We start from the raw sequence: 25749 nt of genomic DNA on the forward strand, positions 1-25749 counted from the left end.
CATGCCTCGCCAGCCCAGACTGAGAGTGGGGGGTTACTGCCTTGGCTGGCTCTCAGGTCGGATAAGAGCTCTCAAGGGGCTGGATCCAGCCTGTGGGCCTTTATGTTTGACACCCCTGAATTAGGGCTTCCCCCTAATTTAGAACAGCTGGGCAATCCAGTCTGTGGGTGTGCCCTGTGCCAAGGGCAAGAGCCGCCAAGGGCATCTGCCACTTAGCCTTGCAAAGAGATCCAAGTCACGAATGCTAGCAAATGGATAACATTGTGGACTTCAAGAAAATATTATTGTACGCATCTTGTCCTTCAACAGGGCTGTCGGTGTCCTGCCATCCAGGTTACCGATTGTCTCTGTGTCCACCTAGCCTCTATTTTGCAGCTGCCTCTGGCATTCCCAGACAGCCGTTCATTGGGCCCGTTCGCACTGCCAGCTTGGCTCAGTTCTCTGCCTGCAGTCCAATGTGAGGGCAGGGCCATGGCTCGATGGCTGAGCATCTTCTTGGTATGCAGAAGGTTCCTGGCTCAATCCCCGGCATCTCCAGATAAAGGATCTGTCAGTAGGTGATGTGACAGACCTTGGCCTGAGACCCCGGAGAGCCATTGCCAGCGTGAGGAGACAATCCTGACCTGAACGGACCGAGGGTCTGAGTCGGTAGAAGGCCAGTTTCATGTCTTCGTGTGAGGAATTGAGAGGTCTGTTCACGAGGCTTTTAAAACGTGCAGCTTCAAGGGTGCTCCGGTTTGGTTTGGGACACCAGGGCAAGGGGCTGTGACTCATTGGTAGAGCAACTGCTTTGCGTGCAGTAAGTCCCAGGTTCAGTTCCTGGCATCTCCAGTTGAAAGGATCAGGTAGGAGGTGATGTGAAAGACCTCTGCCCGAGACCCTGGAGAGCCGCTGCCAGCCTGAGTAGGCAGTACTGACTTTGAGAGACCAAGAGTAACTCTGGAGAAGGCAGCTGCATCCCCCCCCCCAAATTTCTAGCCTGCCCTCCCCTGCCAAAGCCAGGCTCTTGCGACTCCCCCTCCTATAGTCTTTCTAGCTTCACCCCCCGCATTTGAAGCTGTCGTTGGCCCTACAGCTGGCTGGGTGGCATCCTGCTGCCCTAGGGCACCCTGCAAGCAAGTAGTAGCAACTGAGGTCAGAAAATTGTGATAGCCAAAATATGGAAACAAGTAAATAAGCCTTCAATTGTTGACTGGAGAGAGAAATTGTGGTTGTATATGAGGATGGCCAGATTAACGGAATTTCTACATGGAAAAGATATGGATGAATTTAAACAAACATGGTCTAAGGCCACCTCATATTGGGATAAGACGGCAAAAATGGATTTTACGATATTATTTAGTGAGTTATAGAAAAATAATGTTTTAATAACTTTGACTTTAGATAAAAGATAAGCATAACTATCCAGACACTTCTTCGGAAGTCGGGTGGAGGGTCACTTTTTGGTGGGTGGAGGGGAAAGGGTATTATCGGGCATTTTGATTGATTATGATTGTATTGAATATGTGGTAGTAAGAATACCCTTTTACAACTTTGTTTCCTTTTTTAATGTTATTGTATTTTACTTTTTTTCTTTAATTCTTAATTTCTTTGTTAACAATTTTTCTTGTTTCTTTTTTTATTGTATGTTTTGTTAAAATTTAATAAAAATTTATATATAAAAACACACACACACACCCATCCCAGGACCTGTCTCATGGCCCTGATCTGCACTGTCCCCTGTGGCTTTTTAATTTCCTCCTACTGGAAATATTCCACATCTCCTTGTCTCTCTTAGGGGAGCCTGGCAAACCTTTCATTCTCGACAGGACTTTGGGGTTTTCGAAATAGTTCCTTTATAGATGGGGACTGGGGACTTGCCCTGATCAAGTTCTCGTTCCCCCCCCCCCCGTTTTTCCTTTTAAGCTGCATGGATCTGTTGTGTTTTTTCTTTCTGTCGACAGCCCAAAATAGCAGACAGCGCCTTTAAAAATAAATATAAAATGAGCTTTCTCTTTTTGTGTGTGTGGATGCCCTTTGGGCCAAAACAGGAGTGTGTGTGTGGGAGAATAAAAGATAAAGAAGGAAGGACAGCTTTACTTAACTCTTTCCCCCTATGCAGGAGACCAGGGTCTTCTCTGAAGACGGCCGGTGATCCACCACCCCTTTGAGGCGGGCAGGCCCAGAATCAGATGCTTCCAGAGCCAAGATGGCGGCTCTCTACGGCAGCGAAGTGAAGTGCGTCAGTGTGGAATGGGACTTTTTGCAAGGGCTGCTGGTGAAGAATCAGCCTGTGCCCTGGTAAGATGGCAGCACTGCGGGCACCCCTTCGGCCATCTGTCCCCACAGTCAAGAGCCAGAGGGGTACCGACCGTGGTCCCAGTATGGGACCGGAGAGGCGTCCCCGTCTGCTCTCTTTTGGAGAGAAGCTTTTCCAAGCCCTTCTTGTTAGGCTTCCCCCCCACCCCACTTCCAGATACTTTCAGATCTTGGCAAACCCCAAATTTTGCACGTTTTTGTTCCGCGGTTGTGGAAAGTCACTCCCGTTGGCAAAAACAAGTGCTGAATTGAGCCGGTTAATTAGTTGATTAAATTGAAATGTGCATATTGCCAGCAATCTTTATGTCACGGCCTCATCGACGTATCCCTGAGAAACTACCGCTCGGTCACCACGGCCCAAAGTCACGGGTCCGAAGGATTGCATTGCGGGTTACGTGGAGTTTCTTCCTCCGAAGGGCTGGTTTCCACCTTGGCTGCATCCCTCTGCTTCATTTCAACGCAGTCGGGACCTCCATTTTTTTGTCTCCAATTTTGTAGTTTATTTATAGTCCACCTTTTTGGTTAAGACTCATGGTGGATTACAAAATCTAGCCACACAGGACTACTACTAGAGCCAGTGTGGTGTACTGGTTAAGAGCTGTGGTTAGGAGCGGCAGAGTCTAATCTGGTGAACTGGATTTGTTTCCCCACTCCTACACATGAAGCCAGTTGGGTGACCTTGGGCTAGTCACAGTTCTCTCAGAGCTCTCTCAGCCTCACCTACCTCGCAGGGTGTCTGTTGTGGGGAGAGGAAGGTGATTGTAAGCCGGTTTGATTCTTCCTTAAGTGGTAGAGAAAGTCGGCATAGAAAAACCAACTCTTCTTCTTCTTTTACTGTGAGACGTTTAATAAATATTGCAATAAGACTGGGTTTCAAAGTTAGAAAACAATGCAATGAAAGCAGTATAAGGTACGAGGTAAGAAATGCAAAACAACAACAACCTGGGAAATTAGGGAACGATGCTGTAAAAACAAGATAATGCACAGTGTGCCCACAGGTGTCATGCCCGCTGACATCTTTCTGAGCCTGTGGGCACCTTTGGAATTCCGGTACAGGGTAGTGGGCACATCCACAAAATGGCTGCCACAAAATGGCTGCCGCAGGAGGCGGAGCCAGCCACACAGAGGAAGCCCGAGTGCAGGGGAGTCGAGGGGTAATTTACAAATACACTGAGAAAGGGGAGCGAGAGAGAATATAACCGACACTGGCGTAACAACTGCTGCTGAAACAAGGTTGTTTTAATCTGCACAGCCGGTCAGAAGGCCTACTGGCAAGAGCCCCACCGGACTCCACCCGCTTTCTGCAAGCAATCGTGGTGGGGGCCAAGAAAGATGTCAGCGGGCATGACACCTGTGGGCACACTGCTGGGGAACCCTGATATGCACAGTAAACAGTACCATAGATTTCAATCTTCATCCCTTTATCAAAGCCAGCCTTCCAAAAGGTCCCAATTTCACTACTTCCCTACTCCCTTTATAAGGATCCCCTCCTGAATAATTCTGTCTTATGCATTCCTGGGAACGATTGAAATGTGGAAGCCCTCCTGACCTCTTCGGGCAGGCCGTTCTGCCAGGGGGCAGCCCCCACAGAGAATGCGCGTGAGCGGGCGCCTTGCCCCTTTGCAGAGTAGCTGCTGACCAGGAAGGGTGAAGGGTCATAAGAACATAAGCAAGGCCCTGCTGGATCAGACCAAGGTCCATCAAGGCCAGCAGTCTGTTCACACCGTGGCCAACCAGGGGCCTCTAGGAAGCCCACAAGCAAGGCGACTGCAGCAGCACCGTCCTGCCTGTCTTCCACAGCACCCAAAATAATAGGCATGCTCCTCTGATACTAGAGAGAATAGGTATGCAGCATGACTAGTATCCATTCTAACTAATAGCCATGAATACCCCTCTCCTCCATGAATATGTCCACCCCCTCTTAAAGCCCTCCAAGTTGGCAGCCATCACCACATCCTGGGGCAGGGAGTTCCACAATTTAACTCTGCGTTGTGTGAAAAAAACTGGTCACACGCTGACCAGTCACTACGCTACTGCCTGCCTCTCATTGCGCACTTTTAATGGCTGCACCGTGAAAAGGTGGGCGCTCACTCCAAAATAACTGCAACATCTCAGGTTTTTCACCCTGCAGAAAGTTGCCAGTGTGGTATAGCCCTCCTCCCCAAAGGCAGGACTCTCACACAAACCAGTGGCCAGCGTGTTGGATTAGAACCAGGGAGACCTGGATTCAAATCCCTGCTCGGCCATTAAGCTTACTGAGTGACCCTAGACTTGAGATATAGAAAACCTATGCTGCAAATAGTGAAAGCTGTATGAGGAGGCAGCACGTGGCTCAAAACTGAAATATGCAACATCAAATGCCCAAAAAAGTTGTAAGCATGTATTATTAAATTATTAAAAGAAACACTAACAACAAAACCAGATACTCGTGGTAGCCTCGCAGGGCTTAAGGCTAATATTGCTTACAATCACAACTCAAATATAGCCAACCGGCTTGATTTTAAGACGTCAAAAATATTAACAAAGCCAAAGGCTCATATTTCTACACATATGTTTAAAAAGCACATATGTTATATGAAAATAATCACAAAAGGTAGCAAAACCAATGACAGTAACAAAAAAGGTCCACAATAGGGTCTGTTGCAAGACAGGCTTGATTTTAAGACGTCAAAAATATTATTAACAAAGCCAAAGGCTCATAATTTCTACACATGTGTTTAAAAAACACGTATGTTATATGAAAATAATCACAAAGAGTAGCGAAACCAATAACAGTATTGTTATTGGTTTCGCTACTCTTTGTGATTATTTTCATATAACATACGTGTTTTTTAAACATATGTGTAGAAATATGAGCCTTTGGCTTTGTTAATATTTTTGACGTCTTAAAATCAAGCCGGTTGGCTATATTTGAGTTGTGATTGTAAGCAATATTAGCCTTAAGCCCTGCGAGGCTACCACGAGTATCTGGTTTTGTTGTTAATTGTGTTTCTTTTAATAATTTAATAATACATGCTTACAACTTTTTTTGGCATTTGATGTTGCATATTTCAGTTTTGAGCCACGTGCTGCCTCCTCATACTGAGTGACCCTGGCTGGTTGTGTTGTCTCCACCTAGCCTACCTCACCGGGTTGTTGTGAGGATAGAAATGGAGGAGGGGAGACTCTTATTATCGCACTCTGAGCTCCTTGCGGGAAGGGTGGGGTAACAAATGGGCGGTAAACAAATGAAGAGTGCCGAAGAGGGGGTGGGTGTGTTTGCACCAAGCGTGTTTATTGTCCGGACGGCCCAGGCTGGACTCCTCCTCACGCTGCCCCGGTCCCCTCTGCTCCCCAGCCTCCAGGCCCTGCGTAAGGAGAAATCCCGCAACGCGGCCCGCTCTCGCCGGGGCAAGGAGAATTTCGAGTTCTACGAGCTGGCCAAGATGTTGCCTTTGCCCGGCGCCATCACCAGCCAGCTGGACAAAGCCTCCATCGTCCGCCTCACCATCAGTTACCTCAAGATGAGGGACTTCACCAGCCACGGAGACCCGCCCTGGAGCCCGAGGGCGGAAGGACCCTCCCTGGCAGCCAAAAGTAAGTGTCCCAGCGGCATGGATTGTGTGACCGGCGCATGGCACCATCCTGACCGGCGGATGTGGCGCTTGCCACAGGAGGGTGAGCCGTGAAGGCTTGATACAGCGGCCGTGAGGGGGCCACCGCTGCGGAGGCTGGTGCCCCCAACCCCCGAAATTTGGCAGCAGAGGGGGGTTGGCTTTCCTTGGGGAGTCCGCCAAATGGGTTTGTGGGCTCCACTTGTGGCTGAGGTGGTGTGGCGTAGCGGTCAGCGGGTCAGACTAGGACCGGGGACGGCTGTGTTCGAATCCCCCGCTCAACCCTGGAAGCCCCCCCCCCAGGTGACCGTGGGTCCACCGCCGTCTCTCAGCCTGACCGACCCTCTCAAGGTTGTTGTTGTGAGGGTTAGGTGGAAAAGGGAGGGACAATATGGAAAGCCCGTTTGAGTCCAGTCAGGGAGAAAAGCAGGATACAGATATTATTATCATTGTTATCGTTATCATCATTAACATTAATAATATTATTATAATAATATTATTAATATTATTATTAATATTAATAATAATATTATATTAATAATAATATATTAACATTAATTATTATTAATGTTAATATATTATTATTAATGTTAATGATGATAACATTGTTAATGATGTTAATGATGATAACATTGTTATCGTTATCATCATTAACATTAATATTATTATAATAATAATAATATTAATATTATTATTAATATTATTAATAATATATTAATAATAATATATTAACATTAATTATATTAACATTAATTATTATTAATGTTAATATATTATTATTAATGTTAATGATGATAACGATAACAATGATAAACAATGATAAACATTATTATTATAATATATATTATTATATATATTATTATAATATATAATAATATATTATTATATTATTATTATTATTATCGTTGTTGTGGGGCTTTAAAGGCTGGTTACAGAAGAGCTTCCCAATAGGATTGTGGCCTGTGGTGTGTCTGGGGCTACCGTTAAAAAGAAGGAAAAAACAACAACCATAATTTTGCAACAAAAGCTTGAATTTTGTACCATTGGCGTCGGAATTCCTCAGGCGGTGCGTGTCGGACAGTCATGTTTGAATAACGATTGCTTTTTTGAAAACTTTATTCTGCCGCTGCTAGTGAGGGAAAAGCACCATGAAGCAGTTTGGGGTCTCTGAATCTCCACCCCAGTTCGTTGGCCTCTCGGGTTTTTGTGCTTTCAGCGGGCCTCGAACTTCCCAGCTTGCCTCCGCAGCAATGAGGACTAGAAACTTTTATTTTTTTTAAGAAACGGAGTTCTCGAAAGACGATTTCGCTTTCTGTGCAGAACTGTGGGCTTGCACAGATGGCGAAAACCACAGCACCGTCCGTTTCAAAAGGCTGCTATTTTCAGAGGGCAGGAAATTGGAACAAAGCTCTAATCCGGGGGTGCCCAGCCTTTTTGAGCCCGTGGGCACCTTTGGAATTCACACACACACAAAGCCCAAGAGCAGGGGACCAAAGGACCAGAATACACTGGGAAAGAAATGAGAGAATATTGTCGAAGGCTTTCACGGTCAGAGTTCATTGGTTCTTGTAGGTTATCCGGGCTGTGTGACCGTGGTCTTGGTATTTTCTTTCCTGACGTTTCGCCAGCCGCTGTGGCCGGCATCTTCGGAGGAGTCACACTGAAGGACAGTGCACTGTCCTTCAGTGTGACTCTTCCGAAGATGCCGGCCACAGCGGCTGGCGAAACGTCAGGAAAGAAAATACCAAGACCACGGTCACACAGCCCGGATAACCTACAAGAACCAATGTGGTTTTTTAAATCTGTATAGCTAGTCAGATCCCCAGTGGCCAACTGCACAGGAGCCCCAGTTGACCCCACCCCTTTTTAAAAGCACTTGGTACCTGCCCAGAAAGTGTTGGTGGGTGCCCTGGTGCCCATGGGCACCACGTTGGGGAACGTTCCTCTGAGATCTTATGTTTCCCCCCTGCCCCACAAATTGCACTGGATAACTTGCGAGATGAGCCTCCGTTGGGACGTCTCCAGCAACACGGTGAAACACGGCAGCTCTCCGGAATTTCTTTTTTCCAGACTTGGTCCTTTCTTCCTCTCTCGCTCCCCCCCCCCACCCGCCCCTCACCCTCGATTCCCCCCAAAAAGGCCAGGCTCTCTGCTTCATTCCAACGCACACACACACACACGCGCGCGCAAGCACACACCGGCAGTCGCCCAGATAAAATAGCATTGATTAGCCATGCAATAAATCACCATTTAAATAATGCAGCTCCAAAGTGTGTAATTAAATAAATTAACTGCCTTGGAAGAATACAGGCTTGCAGCAATTTCTGATTACTATCATTACCCGCAGGGTAATTATCAGCCAAATAACGAGTGTTTCACGAAATGGGGGATAAACATCTGCCTATTGTTTGGGGGAGGCTGGGCAAGGCCCGTCCGTTTTCTCCCTCTCTCTCGCCTCCCCAACCCCCCCCCCCCGAACCCCACCCCACAGATTCCAGCACAGAGAAGGGGACATCTTACAGGCAGGTTTGCCTTGTCCTTCACTCCCCCCTCTCTCCACGCCCCCCCCCTTCAAATTTGCAAGAGGAGCCAAAATCTGCATGGCTTGAATTCTATTAATGATCAGCTTTGGAAAATGGAACATCGAAGCGGCTGAGAACTTTGAGGGTTTTTCAGGGTTTTCCTTCTTATTGTGCGGCTGCAGCTGCGTCCTCGCGGGAACGTTTAAAAATAGAGGGCGGCGTGGAGGCCGAAGGGTCAGAACAGGGTGGAGCCGGGGGGGGGGAGTACTCAGATGCCTGCTTTAGCTGGGTGTGCAAGGGGGGGGCGTACAAGTTGGCATTTTGCCGTTGAGGACTAGCCACTTGAATTGAGAGTGAACTACAGTCTGTGGTATATGGAGAGGTTTATTACTAATCACGATACAACTGACTGGAGAATTCAAGGCAGACAAAAGGAAGCATTTCTTTACACAGTTGGTGGTTAATTGATGGAACTCACTGCCAAAAGATATGGTGATACTCATTGTCTTTTTTTAAAATAGAGGATTAGGCAAATTCATGGATCTATTAGTCATGATTACTAAATGGAACCTGAGCCTTCACAGGCAGTATATCGGCTGCAGAGGATGAATGAAGAGAGGTGAGCTTATAGTCTTCATGTCCCTTGGAACAGAAAGGCAGGCTGGGGTTAGCTGTCAGTTATGGAGGCAGAAGCCTGAGCACTGGTGTGGTCTAGTGGTTAGAGCACCGGGTTTTGAAATGTGGTCTCTCCAGTCAAAGTCCTGCTGAGCCATGAAGCTCAAAGTCCTGCTGAGCCATGAAGCGCATGAGCCAGTCATCATAGCTCAGCCAAGCCTACCTTACAGGGTTGTTGTGAGGATAAAAAAGGGTGGGGAAAATATTTCCTTTTGTCTGTCCAGAATATATTGTCAGCATCTTTGGGTGGCAGCTTTGCAGTGAAGACTATCAACTCGAGTGGAAGATGTGTTGTGTTCTCAGAGACCAAACACAGCTCATCCTCCGCTCAAGTTTCTAGTCCTCATCGCAGAATTCTACACTGTGGTGTAGAGGAACGACAGGATAAAAATGTGGCCAACTTCTCTCCCCCCCGCCCTTTCTGGTATAAAACCGAGAGTAGTATCCCAGGAACTTATCTGCCTGCTCTAACCATGGGCAACGCTTCCTGCTGGAACGGAATATTTTATAATCCTGCCTTGCAACACCTTGCTTGACTGGCAAACTCTCCTCTCGCTTTCCTCCAGAGGAGACGGCTGGCCAGCAATTTCCCCTGTACTGATTACCATCTTTGACCCGGGGCCAGTTTCCTAATCAATCGCATTAGCGCAATTAGCAGCGGGATTTTTAATGCCGACAGCAAGAGTCTTCCTGGGGCTGAGCCAGGGAAAAATATTAAGGTCATGTTGATTAATCAATCGGCGGTTTATTAAACATCTGGAGGGAGACCAATTGTTCAAATTGCCCCTAATTTGACAAGCAGAGAAGGGAGCCTGATTTTTAAGTTTCTCTTTTTCCCTGAGTCACACAGCCAAGGTGGGAGAAACGCAGGGCCATCTGAAGGGGGGTTGGCGGTGGGGGCAGCAAATTGCCAACGAAGAGCTGCTGCTCCTTCTTCCTTTGGATCTGGAATGGCCCCCTTCACACTTTATTTATTTGTCTATGTAAGTCATTTATACCCGGCCTTTCTCCCCAATGGGGACCCAAAGCAGCTTACATCCTTCTCCTCTATTTTATCCTCACAACGACCTTGTGAGGTAGGTTAGGCTGAGAGCATGTGACTGGCCCAAGGTCACCCAGCAAGCTTCCATGGCACAAGTGGGGATGCGAACTTTGGTCTCCCAGAGACTAGTCTGGGTACTGCTCTGTTTCCCCAGACATGATAGCAAACCATGACTTGCTGCAATGGGGCCAACCCGGGAGGATCTTGAAGGCCCACAGTCCCCCTCCACCCCCCTCGCACGCAGCAGGATAGTTATTTCCGGGTATGCAGCAAATTGGAGTTTTCTTCCCCCCTGCAACCAGCCAACTAGGGTTTGCTCTTTCCTTGCAAGGCAGGATTTCAATCGAGGATCAAACCACGGTTTAGAAGCTTAGTCTGCAAAGAGAATGAAAACTTCAGGGTTGGATTCTTGCATAGGAGGGAAGTACAGCTGTTCGCATAATGGATCCAGGAGATAATGTGCCAGAGATAAGGGCAAGCTATTGTTCGGTACAAAAGCAGGAAAAACTGATGGTGCGGTCGAGTGGTTAGAGTGTCAGATCAAGATCATATCAAGATTTGAGAGACGCTACAATCCCTGCTCTGCTGGGAGACCAGTCATTCCCTCTCTCTGCCTTGCGTACCTCAGAGGGGGGTTATGGGGATAAAATGGGGGAGAGAGAACAGTGTCTGCTGCCGTGAGCTCCTTGAAGGAAGCCAGGATAACAATGTACTCCAAGTTCATTTGCAGAGCAGCAAACTACGGTTTGCTGTTATGTCTGAGCCTCATCACTGGTTTGGTGGCGGGGAGTTTATTTTGCTATGCAAACTGACTCCTCAGTCAGGGTCCGTGGGCCGGTCTCTGTTGCGCAGTGTGATTCTCGGATGCAGCATTAGATGAGGAAATTACATTGGCGTTCTTCGTCCATGTGGCCCACAAAGTGAGTTGGAATATGAAAATGCACGAAACGGCAAGAGAGGATGATCTGGAAGCTCAGGTCTCTTCCTGACGCGGCACACCGTGCTTTGATTTGGGAGAGCCGATAAAACTGCCAAGCGTGTGAGACGGCAGGCTGCGTTCCTTGGTCGTATGGAGCCGTCACAGCACACGACGACGTGGAGAACAATACAGACCAAAGACGCCGGGGACTGTACCCTGAGGAGCTTACAATTAGAAGGGGAAAGACAGGCACGATAGCTAGAAAGGTGGACATGATAGGATTGCCAGCTCCGGGTTGGGAAATTCTGGAGAAATGTGGGAGAGGGTGGGTCATGGGGAGGGTAGAGAGCTCAGCAGGAATAGGATATAAGTTCCCCCCGAGATTTTGTGATGCTGGCCCTCTGTACGGACCTGGCTGGGTGTTTTGCTTCTGTAGCCCAAGGAGAGAGCGGAGTGCCTCTGAGCATGCGCCGTCTGTTTCCCTGACAGCCTGTCCTTGCCCACCTTCATGGGCGAGGGCAGGGAGGGGCTTTCTCCCTGCTTGTGGGCTTCCAGGTAGGCCGCTTGTGGGCATCGTGTGCTGGACGGGATCCGCCTTGGAATGTCCTTGTTTTCTTCGCTGGTAACTGGGCCAGTGCAGCATGTTTGCGTGGGAGAAGGACGGATCGGCCCACACCTTGGATGATTTAAGCTCTCGCCCTCACCCCTCTTCAGCTTCTTGCGGAACACCCTGTCTGCCTCTTGGCTTTCAAGAGGCATCGAATTATCCTCACAGAGCGATCTGGTCTGTCCCCGGCACAGCTGCCGAAACCCCACCTGCCTCTCTCCCCTCCCCACCACATCCTGACATCATCAGCATGGGGCTGGGGGAGGCCAGCTGCCGCCCTTGGGAAGGTGAATCGCCCGGGCTTGGCCTCCATCCAGAGGATGACTGTCCTGTCCGTTTGCTCTGCTTGACCCAGATTGCCTTGGATTGTCATGTTGTGCAGAGTCCCCTTGTCTGCCGTCCCCCGGCCAGCCAGAACTGATGTACGCGTCTGGCTTGCAAAGGGAGGGAAAGAGAAGAGGTAAAGGAGTCCAGGTCCTGCCTGGCATGTCGCACGAGGTAAAGACCCTGCCGGGCTGCCTCCTCTCCCTCTGAACCCACCTGTGCTCTAGATTGTCTGCGGACACTTTGCCGCAAGAACCCCCAATTATGGAAGTTCATCTGGGGACCAGTCAAGATGGCCTTCATGGCAGCCAAATCTTTGAGACTCCCTCCCCCTGTAGCGCCGCCTCTTCGCAGGTCTTCTGAGGTCAGCCATGACTGGTTAGCCAGCTGCAGCCTTCCCTGGGCGGAAAAGATCTGGCCACTGTGGCGCGTGCCCTGGCTACGTCTAGATTAGACTGCTGCAGTGAGCTCTGCGTGGGGCTGCCCTTGAAAAGTGTTCAAAGACGTCAATTGTGCAGAATGATGCAGACAGGACCTTGACTGGAAGGGGTTGTAGGGACCACATCACTCTGGCCTTGGCCTGTCTACACTGGTTCCCAATCTGTTTCCGGGCCCTATACTGTGTGGAACCATCATAGCTGAAAGCCTACTCCCTCGTGAACCTGCCTGACCACTATAGTAATCTTGGGCGGCTCTTCTTCAGGCGTTCCCACCTTCTGAGATTAGGTGGGTGGCAACCCGGGAGAGGGCCTTCTCAGTCGTGGCACCAAAACCCTGGAACTCTCTTCCTAGAGAAACTCGCCTGGCCCCTTCTGCCTAGGGGTAAAGACGTCTCTGTTTCATTTGACATTCCCTCAGTGATCCCTCCTTCCTGCCCTATGATTTGATTGTTGTTTTTATGCATGCGTATTTTACTGTAAGCGCATTTTAGCTTGGTTGTAATTGTTTGAATTATGTGTTTTTATTTTGGTTTGAATTTTTTAAAGAGACGTTTTATTATGTTTGTTTATCATCTGTTTGCCATTTTGGTGGACCTGATGAGGGCAGAAAGGTAGAGTATAAATTTGCAAATAAAGTAATAAATAAAGCTGCCTCAAACACTTTAAGAAGAGCTGAAGTGCTGAACGGGAGGGGCCCGAATTAACAAAACAAATCGCTGCAGGAATCCTGCCTGGCAAAGGCCGCTGCCGGTCGCCCTGGCTGCCGGGCCAGCTCTGCTTGCTTACAGTGCCCTGAGAGTGACCACCGTGCCTGGAGACTTGAGCGGGAAACTGAAGCGGTGAACTCATGAGTAGACTTAGACAAGCTGCTCTCAGCCTTGAGCCCCCATGTGGGGATTGCGGGTTGGATCCCAGGGTCCTGCTCCGCTAGCGGAAGTGCTCTCCTCCAGCAAGAAGGAGCCTTTGGATACGAGACGTGTCTTGCTCTGGGGAAAGCGTCCTCCAGTGGAGGGAAGCACATCCTCTATATCAGGGCTTCTTAAACCTTTTCCACTCGCAACCCCTTTTCACCCGAGAAATTTTTACCCAGGTATATTGGTACCGGTATATAAAATAGGTATACAAATCAAACATTTACTATAATAAATCATAAATAAATTTATTTTAAAACAGTTATATGGTATATGTATAATTTTACCATTTACTGTTGCCAAATATTTCACGACCCCCCACAGTTTAAGAAACTTTGCACTAGCAGAGTAGATCTGCAGGATGCACCCTTGCAGCACTGACCTGCGCTACAGGGATGTTGTAAAAATGACCACAGTGATGCTCGTAGTGTTTCACAGCACCGTCCACACCAAGTTATTTTCCAGCTCGCCTCCTTAGGAGGCAGCTTCCACGATTCACCTGGACATCTTTGGCGGTGACAGATCGAAGCGTTCCCAAGCCCAGTTGCAGAATCTTTTGGACGGGGGACACAGGAACTTTTCTCTCCCGCCCCCCTGCCCTAAGCAGCCAGGCTTTTCTCTGGCACTGCTGGCTCCCCGGTCCCAGCTAACCTTGCCTGCGACGAGTCAATTGCCCGGCTGTGCCTCTCAGCTGCAGCTAATTCTCCAGGGGCCCCGGCCAAGCGAGAGCGACCACAGCTGCGCCGGCGTAATCCACAGCGATTCCGCCGGCTTTATTCTCTCACATAATTACACACTTGGGGGAAGAATTCGGTGATTGCCGTGCTGCCGGACAATCCACTGCTTGCCGCTCAATAATCCGGCCGGATTTTGACATTAACCCCCTCGAGGCGGTAGGGGTGTCTTAGGCCGAGCGTTAGAATGGGATACGATCCCCAGAGCACCAGATTTGGTGTGTGTTTGGGGGCAAAAGTTAGTGTCCTGAACATCTTGCTTAGCTGGTCTTTATTTGGGGCGGGGGGACGGGACACAGAAGCATATTTATGCTTGCAGGTCTGGGGATAATTTGAGATGAACCAAGATGTGTGTGTGAGTAGCCAGAAGGGGTTTGGGTGTGTGCGCCTTCGCACGCAAACCTCTTGTGCTGTTCTTGTGAATTGTTCTCTCTCCACCCCCCATTCTGGGGCAGGGTCAGACATTCCTTCTCCCCCACTGTTGCCTTGACCTGGAGTTGGGGAGACATACAGCTGTGATTTTCCTGCCAGTTACCAAAAACACCCCCGGGGAGATTCCTTTACACATTTGTTCCTGTTGTTGCATCCAGATTGGCACTGTGTGTGTGCAGTAGGGTTGCCAACTCCGGCTTAGGAAATCCCTGGCGATTTGGCGTGGAGCCTGGGGAAGGTGTGGTTTGTGGACCTTAGCAGGGTATAATGCCATAGAGTCTAAGGGCACCCATTTTCTCCAGGGGAACCGATCTCTAGTCTGGAGATCAGTTGTAATTCTGGCAGATCTCCAGCCCCACACTTGGAGGTTGGCATCCCTAGTTGGCAGGGTTACCAACCTCCAGGTACTAGCTGGAGATCTCTCGCTATTACAACTGATCTCCAGCCAATAGAGACCAGTTCATCTGGAGAAAATGGCCTCTTTGGCAATTGGACTCTATGGCATTGAAGTCCCTCCCCTCCCCAAACCCCACCCTCCTCAGGCTCAACCCCTAAAACCTGCCGGTGGCGAAGACGGACCTGCCAACCCTACTAGTGGGGCAGCTCGTGGTGGAATCTGCAGGGAAGGTGGTTGAGTGAAGCTTTCAGAGGGACGGGGGTGGTGGGTCTTCCTTGCCTTTTGCGCTTGCATGGTGTTTTCCCGAGTTGCTGTCTGACTGCAGCTTTTCTGGGGTAAGCCCTGTGCATCTCCAGTATGGTGTTTAAATCAGGCCGGAGTTCTGTCCAATGCATAGACTCGTGCTCAGGTGCCTTGTTTAGGTCAGGTTGCCAGTGTGGCTTGCGCAGCACGTAGCAAATAGCCGGTGGCTGACCTCTGAAGCCCACAAGGAATCCATGCAAATCAACAGCCGTTTAAAGGCTGGGAGGATCGGGACAGAAAATACTTCTGTGCTTGAGACAACTCCATGTGGAATATGATCGCTTGAAAGACGGTCAACGGTTCCTTGCAACAAGCTTTTGGGCTCTGCTGATGGATGGGCTTCATACTTTTATGTAACGATATTGTGTGAAAGTTCGGAATATTTTTCAGCCGCTGAGCTGAATGTCGGCCTTTGGTTTTGCACCTTTCCTTTGCAGAGCATGCGCGCTCGGTTCCTTTGCCTTGGCCTCTGATGGTTAAAAACATTGAAGAAAGGAATGTGGGAAGCTGGGATCGTTTGGCTTGTGTGCTTTTGCAGGAATACAATTTGCAGGACTTGCAAGTCTTTTCAAGCAAGTTTCTAGCCGTCATGAAGGTACAAAAAACCTCCACTAGTTGGAAGGTGGAGTCCTTCCTTCCTTCCGTCCTTCCCCCTCTGTCTGCTCCCAGCCCCCAGTTGCCAGGCCTTTCTTTTTAAGATTTGAAGAGCAATTTTGCAAAATTCTTGCTTTGATCTAGCAAACTCAAGTCTCAAGGAAACCTTCATTAATTGGCAGTAATTTGTAAGGACAGAAAGCCTGGATATAAATTTTGTAAATAAATAAATTGCTTGAGGGAATTTCAGTGCAGACAAAAACTAATCGGAACAAAGGTTTCCTCTCCAGTGTGGCCCACGTTACAAGGGCCGCTATTGTAAAGATTACTCCAAGAGTTTGAATCATTTTGGATGGTGAAAGTCCTATATAAATACTACATGTTGTCATTTTTATTACTGTAGAAAAGGGGATTGAGTCTCAAAGCTGCATGTTTCTCTAGTAAGTGTAAGAGAACAACCTTAATTTTCTGAGTGCGCACTTATGTTTAAGATATATACCTGGGATGTGGCAATGCAGATGAAGAGGCAAGACTGCATATTTATCCCCATTTGTGCTGTTCCCAGGGAAAGATGTAGTCCTTAGTCCTGGGGTGTCTCCCTCCCAAATGCACCCTATTACTTTCTCCCATAGAAGTGAGAGGACTTTGTCGGCTTCTATGGGAAAAAAGTCTATGCGCTGTTTAAATCGGGAGGGTCGGGGTTGTCACTGAAAGTCGTTGGAACCCCCCAGATTTCCCTGGCCCCCACCCCTGCAGGTGTCCTGTTTGGCTTAGCAACATTAATTTTTAAAAATAAAGCTTGCTCTTTCAGCGAAGGGGAGGGGAAAATAACATGTTTTAAGAGATTAAGAACCATTGTTCAGTGGAGGGTGAAATATTATGATTATTGCACAAAGACAGGACAAAATTACTACGCAGCGCGTCTGTGGGTGTGTTCTGTCCGCCCCCGTCTTCCGCCCCCATCGCACGCTGCCTTTTTGCTGGTGGTAGGAGTGGAACCAATTCCCTGGCCGGGGCTCTCTCCCAGATACCACCTGTAGGAATTCTGCTCCACCTGCTTGGAAAGCAGGCACCTTTCCTAGTCGCTTTCTCCCTGCTGTGTGCAGGATCTTCAAAACTTTGCTCTTGCATTCTTCAAAACAGAGCAAGTTCCCAGTCCTCATGATGGTGATAGAGGTTCTGGAAAGCCATGTGTTTGTCCTGTCATCTTTCTCAAACTCAAAGCAAAACAGTTGTGTCAATGAAATCCTGGAGAAAGCCCGGCTGTACTCTTTCCCCAGCTTGTACCATTTAGCAACCTGATGAAAAGAGGGGACTTTTTTTTTAATCCGGGGTGGGGGGACGGGAACCACAGTTGCACAACCGTCAGACATTTCAGAGTTGCAGTCGGGACGCGAGAGTCACCCCACGTCGACCCTTTCATGCCATCCTTCCTCCAAATAGCTCAAGGAGGGGAGAGGTCATGGCTCGGTGCTAGAGCCTCTGCTTGGCATGCAGAAGGTCCCTGGTTCAAACCCCAGCATCTCTGGTTAAAAAAGGACTAGGCAGTCAGTGGTGGGAAAGACCGGAGACCCTAGAGAGCTGTGGCTGCTCTGAGTAGCCAGCGCTGACCTTGATGGACCAAGGGTCTGATTCAGTGTAAGTCAGCTTCATACGTCACGCTAGGTTCTCTTCTTCCTCTGCTTTATAAGGCTGAAATATTATATGATGTTTCACTGCCTTGTTCTCCTGTCTTGCAATCCTGCTTTATACTTGTTTGTTTAATCAATTTTCAAAGTTTCATATCCTGCCTTAACTCTTTGGGCTCAAAAACGAGGCTGCCGGGACACAGAACACAACAGGTGTTCATTTATTTAATAAAATTGTTGTGTTTTTACTATAGTCTCTACTTTTGTTGGTCTTACTGAGCTGTTTTAAGTCTTGGCAGGAAATGCAATGAGTAACTACAACCCTGTGAGGTAGTCTAGGCTGCAGGGATGCATCTGGTCACAGGGTTGTTGTGCAAATAAATATATTTACTCATTGCTTTTATTGCCTTTCTTGCCAAGACTTAAAACAGCTCAGTAAGGCCAGTATAATGTACACAGCCAACAAAGGTGATTGCCGGTCAGCGTCATGCAGAAGCCTCTGCCGGTTGGAGGAGGAGGGGAGAAAGAAGAAGATAGTTGGGGGGTGCCAATGATGGGAGAAGGAGGTAGGCAGATTCCATCCTTCTTGGGGGCATTGGGCCTGCCCCCTCACCCCTCTCAGGGCTCTCGGGGCCTCAGCTGCTCCCCCGTGGTCATTTGAAAGTGCCCTGCTTTTCTGGCTCAGCAGTTAATTTTGGTCCTTGCCAGCATCCATACAGCCGTGCCACTTGTGAGCGACACTAGCCCTTGGGGCCAGGGAGGAAGGTGATGATACCGCTTGGCATTTTGATGGCTCCTTGGGAGAGTTCAGAGTACTTCACAAGCATCCATGCAGACAGCCTTACAACAGCCCTGTCGGGTAGATCATTATTATTATGACCACCACCACGTTGTACTTTGGAGTTTAGATGGTTTGCCTCTCTTATACAAAATCCTTTCATATAGAAAAGCAGCGTATTTGCCTTATTCTTTTTCTTGACGTGTTCGATTTCTGCATGCAGGGAATTTATTTGTGAAGAAGAGGGTTCAATTGTGTGAGCGTCCTTCACAGTCTGAAGTACATGATGTAGGCACATTTGCTCTGCCTCAGTGAGAACTAGCTCCTTGCTAGATTCACACTCATCCAGAGTCATGAATTCTTTAGGGTTCAATTCATTCTCGGGCGTGGTTTATCCCATCTGCAAAACAGAAGTATACTGCAGTCCTATACGTAGTTCTGCTCTAAGCCCATTAAAACCAATGTGCTTACACTGGAGTAATTCTGCGTAGGATCGCACTGTTGGAGAGCCAGCATGGTGTAGTGGTTAGAGTACTGGACTAAGATCTGGGAGAACCAGGTTCAAATCTCCAATCTGCCATGGGAGCCTGCTGGGTGACCATGGGCCAGTCACACACTCTCAGCCCAACCTACAGGATTGTTGTGAGGATGAAATAGAGAGGAGAACAAGGTAAGCCACCTTGGGGTCCCCATTGGAGAGAAATGTGGGGTATAAATGAAGAAAGTAAATAAATAAATAAAATTGCCCCGCTTATAGGTGTCTCTTGAGAGTAGTAAAAAAATAAATAAATTGGCATTCTATAAAATAATTTAGCAATTTTAAAAACCCTAGACATCCAGTCCCCTTTCTCTCTTCATCCCTGACCTGGATTATTCAGAAAATAAGGATTTGCAAAAGGAAAAAAATTGTTAGGTTGGTTAATTCCAATTGTGGGATCTGGCGGTTGCTGATTGCAAAATTCTGGTGTTTTTTTGTTGTTGTTGTTGTTAAATGATCCAGTGCAGGTTAAGCATATCCTGAGCCAATCGGTCTGCATTCAGCACTGGCTTTGATCTCTGCCTTTAACCATTTACCTGTACTGCTCCCATACTGTCTTCATCTTTTTTGAACTCAGGTCTTCCAAACTTTACACCAGACCTGCCGCCTGCCCACCAACCATCCTCCTCTCTGCTTTTTAGGAGGCTTCCGCTAAGCGAAAAAGGGCGGAGGGGGGTTAATCTGCTTTTCTGTGGCGGGTTGTTGATTTTTCTTTCTTTCCCCCCTGCTTTATGACTTTGAAAACTGGCAACTTGCAAACTTGGGACGTGGGGAGAAAATTGTATTTTTTTCCACACACATGTGTGGTTTTTTTCCCACCTCCCTTCCCTTCCCCGTAATCCTAGCAGCTTTCTAATTCTTACATTAAATGCTTTTAATTATAGGAGCATTCTGTCTGACCCGCAGGGTTATTTCAAGAGAGGAAAAATGAAGGAATTAAAGAAAATGACAGAGCAAATTGCGGCAATTAGCGACACTGGTATTGTTCGGAGTGTCTGTCAAGGGAGTTCTCTGTTTGTTAGTTACAAGTAAATTCGTACAGATAGCGGAGACAGCCATTATAAATGCCATCTCCAAGGCTGCCTGATGCCGCAGCTATTTTTTTCAGGGTTTTTTTCTTCTTTAAAAAAAGAAAACTCTTTGTAAAATAGTATTTCTCCTTGAAAGTGAGCTGCAGGAGAGAAAAGGTGTTTGTGTGTGTGTGTGTGTTTTTCCCCTCCTGGTTTTGCCCCAATAAGTCCAGTGTATGAGATTTTTGCCTTGTGCCCTACACTGAACAGGTAGCTGTTGTGTTGGAGATTCCGTGAGCTTCTTTTCTCTTGTTTTGCACCCATTCAACTCTGGCCAAAACCAGGGCTTTGTTCAGGGCAGCCTTTGCCCTACATCCGGTTTTCAGTGCCAGAACCCAGCCAAGTAGGGTTGCCGACCAGGTTAAGCCTGGAGTTCTCCTGGAATGCCAGGTGCTCTCCAGACTACTACAAAGATCAACCCCGCTGAAGGAAAGGGCAGCTTTCGAGGGTGGACTCTATAGCACCACATCCCCGCAGATCTCCTTCCCCTCCAGCATGGTGGAGTGGTTAAGTGGTTTGGAGTGGTGGACTCTGATCTGGAGAACCTGGTTTGATTCCCCAGTCCTACACATGAGTGGCGGACTCTAATCTGGTGGACCGGGTTGGTTTCCCCACTCCTACACATGAAGCCAGCTGGGTGACCTTGGGCTAGTCACAGCTCTCTTAGAGCTCTCTCAGCCCCACCCACCTCACAAGGTGTCTGTTGTGGGGAGGGGAAGAGAAGGTGATTGTAAGCTGGTTTGATTCTTCCTTAAGTGGTAGAGAAAGTCGACATAAAAAAACAACTCTTCTTCTTCTCCCCAAAATCCACCCTCTCCAAGCCCTGCCCCCAAAATGCCAGGAATTGGTAACCCTACTTGGGGAAATGTAAAGTGCAAAAGGAGTATGCCTGTATCATGTGCAGAGTGCTTTTTACTGGAATTGTGGCCGGCAGGGTAGATAGCGGGCTTTGGGCTCTGTGGCTAGATGGATCCCATTTGGATGCCAGCTCTGGCTTGGGGTACCATTCAGGAGTCGAATCTTAAGTGTGGCGCCTGGTACAAGCGACGGGTAGCCTGGTTTGACACAGCTGTGGACTGACAAGGGTGGGAAGGAAGCTTCCTCTTCCCACTGAAAGCTCCAGAAGGAAAGTGGCACGATGGGAGAGCTTCCTTGGCCATGTCAAGAAATCCTGAGGATCCAGAGGGCAGGGAAAGGGCAGTTGGAAGCAGTGGAGGATAGGATTGCCAACCTCCCGGTGGGGCCTGGAGATCTCTTGGGATTACAACTGATCTCCAGATGACAGACGTCAGCTCGCCTGGAGAAAACAGCTGCTGTGGAGGGTGGACTCTATGGCATTATACCCTGCTGAGGTCCCTCCCCTCCCCAAATCCCTCCGTCCCCAGGAATGTTCCAACCCACAGTTGGCAACCCAGTGGCAACCAAGACAATTAGGGGATTGGAGCACCTTCCCTATGAGGAAAGGGTGAAACTTTAGAGAAGAGACGGCGGGTGGGGGGGGGGGGAGACATGATAGAGGTTTATACAATTATGCATGGGGTGGAGGGAGTTCACAAAGATAAATTTTTCTCCCTCTCCCAAAATACTAGAACTCAGGGGCATCCAATGAAGCTGATGAGCAGTAGATTCAGGACGGACCAAAGGAAATACTTCTTTACACTGTGAGTGATTAAAATGTGGAATTTGCTTCTAGAGCAGTGGTTCCCAACCTTTTTTTGACCAGGGACCACTAGGACTATTTTGTTCGGTGCAGGGACCCCAAGGTTCAAAATAAAAATTCCGAGGATTTGAAAACAAACTTTAATCATAACTGTTAGTTAAACATTAAGCTTAGAATAATATTTGAATATATATTTTTCTAATAGAGAACTTTGAATTGAAAATATTAATTTATTATGGGTTTATAACTTTGTTTCGCGGACCTTAATTTAGTTCTCACGGACCCCTGGTTGGGAACCAGTGTTCTAGAGGATGGAATGAGGGCCCACAGTCGTAAATGGCTTTAAAGGGGGATTAGACAGATTTGTGGAGGAGAAGGTCTCTCAGGGGCTACTAGCCATGGTGACGGAAGGGAACCCCCACATTCAGAGGCCGTCAGCCACTGAATACTGTTGCCAGAAGGCAACATCCGGGGAAGAAGGCCTTAGCTTCTGTGCCCTGTGGTTGGACCTCCAGAGGAAGTGGCTGGCAACTGGCCGCTGTGTGAGACAGGATGCTGGACCAGGATGGACCCTCCCTGGTCTGACCCAGCCGGGCTCTTCTGATGTCCTTATGTTCTTGACACTATGAGGAGCAGGAGGTGGCCAGATTTGACTTATGGGCACAGCCCTGGGGGATATTCATTTGCTCGAGCCCTGTTGCTACAACCTGGGTGGCGCGGGCGCAGCTGGTGTGCATTAGCGCAGACGAAAGGTGCCGTTTTGTTTTTCTGCCTCGAGCACCCTAACATCACAGCTTGGGCCCGGGCCCATTCATAGAGCCCTTCTCCGCCAGTGTAAAAAGGCTACGGGAGGGAGGGAGGGAGGGACTGATGTTGTTTGAACAGCAGTGAGCATCAACCCCACACTGACTAGGCCCCACGCAGCATGTGTGCCGTCCGGACAAAAAAAACGAGGTTTCCGACACATTTTGGCACAGAACCTCTCGCTGGCTCAACCTCCTGGCTGTGCGCACCGGCCTCCTCCTTCACAGCGGTGTCTTCCCCCCCCCTTCTCCCTCCCAACTTTCAGCCCCCCCACCCCCGGCCAGGGAACTGTGCCGTCCCGAGCTACAAAGCCGCAGAGAAGGGCTGAAAGAAAGGTTAAGGCAGGGTCTTGCCAGCTTTTCAGCTGTGAATGCAGGACTGATAAGTATTCCGATCCCATCTCGCAGGAATGCGCAAGGGACAATAGCCGGGCCTGTCCCCTTTTTTCCTGTGCTTCTCCCCCCCCCCCCCAGCCTACCCCTCCCCAGCTCTGTCCTGGCCTCTTTCCCCCCTCAAGGAAGTGTGTTGTGTTTGTGTGTGTGTGTGTGTGCTTAGCCATTGCACAAACATTTTGCACTGTCCCGAATTCGGATTTAACCCAGAAACGGGGAACAGATTCCTTCTCTTCCCTGCCACGTTACTTGATGACATTTTCAGCAACCGAGGCAGAAAACACCCCACTTGGTCTGTGTTTGCTAAAGTACTTTGCAATTCTTTCTGCAAGATTCCTGTTTGTACTCACCCCTTGGTTGTGGTTTTTTTTTAAGTCTCATGAGTTCTGCACACACACACACACACACACACACACACACACAGAAACAGCTTTGTCCTTCCTTTTGCTTCTTAGAAGCAATGCAAAAAACCAAAAAAATTATATTGTCGAAGGCTTTCACGGTCAGAGTTCATTGGTTCTTGTAGGTTATCCGGGTTGTGTAACCGTGGTCTTGGTATTTTCTTTCCTGACGTTTCACCAGCAGCTGTGGCAGGCATCTTCAGAGGAGTAACACTGAAGGACAGTGAGAGACCCTGTCCTTCAGTGTGACTCCTCTGAAGATGCCTGCCACAGCTGCTGGCGAAATGTCAGGAAAGAAAATACCAAGACCACGGTTACACAACCCGGATAACCTACAAGAACCAACAAAAAAATAAATTCAAAAATCCCAGGTGGGAAAACTTGATGAGGTGTCAGGGACAGAGTGGTGCCTCCAGATGACCCCTTGATTCAGTAGCCCCTACATTGCCTCTGACCCTGAGACAAAGTGTGGGTTGGAATGATAGTTAGGGATCACACATAGGCACAAACACAATGCATTTTATCTTGCCTGTAAACCCCTTCCACCCATTGGCTGAGCTTCTGTGATGTCATGGTATGTTCAAAGGAAGGGTTTGCTGTGGCTGGAATATATTGGAGGGGGAAGTGTCAAGAAGGAAGGGGAATTTCTCATGTGGGAGGGGCGAGGAGGGAAACCAGCTGAAATTGCAGCCGTGGGGTTCTGTATGTACGTGTGACTTTTTCATCCTGGCCTTTCTTCAGTGGAGCTCAGGGTGGCTCCCTGCTTCCATTTTATCTTCACAACAACCCTGTGAGGTATGTCAGGCTGAGAGAGAATGACTGGCCCAACACTAACCTGTGAGCTTTAAGGCTGAGCAGGAATTTGAATCTAGGTTCCCCTGGTTCCTATTCTGACACTGTAACCACTATACCCCCCTCTTCTCTTTGTTGTACATTTGGTATAGCTAACATAACATCATAGGCAGCATTTTGCTTGGTTCTAAACCCAGTCAAAAGCTGCTGTCTAATCTCAGATACCTGGGGATGGGCTGTGATGATCAGGTGGCAAGTGAGCTGCACTCTGTTCATGCTCATGAGCGCTCTTGTCTTCATATTTCCCGGGCTGAGATCCATGGACCGAAAGAGTTTCTGCGTTGAAGCCTTGCCTCAAACAAAGCTCTAGTGCACATGGTGACTGAGCCTAGAGTCTGCGCCCATAGTTGTTGGTTCCTCTTGGGTTTGGGTGTTTGAAGCCCCTTAAATTCTCTCTAGGTCGGAGGAGTGCTCTTCTGGTCTGCAGCTCCACTTTTCGGCAACGAGAAAATCCCAGCTGTAGGGTTAAACCACGGACCAAGGCCCCCGTTACAGTCCTGACTGGGGCATTTCCAAAAAACGGCCCAACAATCCACATGCTGGCGGTAACAACTCTTCCCCACCTCGTTAATTCTGGTCTTTCCTGGGAGTTCAACTCCACTAATAGCAGAAATAAGAAAGAAGAAGATGAAGAAGTAGTGTTGGTTTCTATATGCCGATTTTCTCTACCTTTTAAGAAGCAGTGGGGACAAGGAGGGGTGTGGGGTGGGATCACAGCAGAGGGGCGTACGAGACGTGACCTTTGACGGCTGCACCTTGTGGCTTTTCTTTTAACAGCTCCTGGCAGGAGGAACATGAGTGCGCTGCTGACAGAACTCTTCGAACAGCACCTGGGCGGTCACATCCTGCAGGTGAGTCCGGCAGCCGTTGGAGCGGCGCTGCCCCCTTGATCGGGCTGTCCCGTTGCAGAATCAATTGGAAAACAAAGCCACGGACTTCCAGATTGTCGCCAAATCCCTTTCTGAATGCCTGAAGTTCTGCTTTGGGTGTTCTCCTGACTCCCCTGGTTTCTGGTCCAGGCTTCGCCACCTCCGTTCTGGCCACTGTCCTCCTCAGTGACAGATGTGTGTGTGTGTAAAGTGCCGTCAAGTTGCAGCCGATTTATGGCGACCCTGTAGGGTTTTCAAGGCAAGAGATGTGCGGAGGCCTGCCTCCATGTGTGCTGAGAGGGTTCGGAGAGAACCGTGACTGGCCCAAAGTCACTCAGCAGGCTGCATGTGGAGGAGGGGGGAACCGAACAAAGTTCTCCAGATTAGAGTCCGCCAATCTTAAACACTACACCACGCTGGCTCTCCAATGTTTTGAAAATGAAAAATGGTCGACAGTCTTAACCGTGATTGGCAAAAAAATAGCAGAAAGAAGGAAGCGTTAACATCTGACACTAAGGAAAGGTTTAATCTCTATAAAGAAGGAATTGTGTCCATTCCGGTGAAAGGAAGGGTTTCTAAAGTTTGCGTTAGTATAACTTGAATGACATTGGAGAAACCCCTTAGGAAATGAGGAGTTCCCCCCTTGCCCTAATTTTGGGGTGTAAACAGGAGGACCCTTTTATTCTTTCTTTACCGTGTTGTAGTGATGTGAATGGGAAGGATCAGGCACAGAATATTAGCAAATTGGTACAATCTTGTGAGGGAAGTGGAAGGTCATTTTGGCTGAGGGAGAACATCTCCTGGGGTCTGAGGACAGGCCGTGGGCCTCCTGGTCTTGGGAAGCAGGTAAAAACTCTTGGGGGGGAGATTAAGGGGGGTGCAAAGCTGAGGAGGAAGAACAGCGTGAGCTGGATTTTTGCATGGTTGAGTCAAACTGCTGACCAAGATGTCCCTGGCGTCTTTTTC

The 25749-nt window shown here is 48.6% G+C and overlaps 1 protein-coding gene across 1 annotated transcript in view; it reads left to right on the forward strand.

Annotated features, from left to right (window-relative positions):
* The first annotated feature begins 2131 nt into the window (after positions 1–2131).
* NPAS1 (neuronal PAS domain protein 1) overlaps positions 2132–25749 on the forward strand; it is a 59776-nt gene continuing 36158 nt past the window's right edge. The window contains exons 1-3 of the mRNA XM_056845950.1: positions 2132–2280; positions 5636–5874; positions 24692–24765. Of these exons, the coding sequence (XP_056701928.1) occupies positions 2189–2280; positions 5636–5874; positions 24692–24765 (405 nt within the window). The 5' untranslated portion in view covers positions 2132–2188. The remainder of the gene's footprint in view (positions 2281–5635; positions 5875–24691; positions 24766–25749) is intronic.

The sequence above is a fragment of the Euleptes europaea genome, chromosome 3, assembly GCF_029931775.1.
Source record: "Euleptes europaea isolate rEulEur1 chromosome 3, rEulEur1.hap1, whole genome shotgun sequence".
NCBI classification, from domain to species: domain Eukaryota; kingdom Metazoa; phylum Chordata; class Lepidosauria; order Squamata; family Sphaerodactylidae; genus Euleptes; species Euleptes europaea.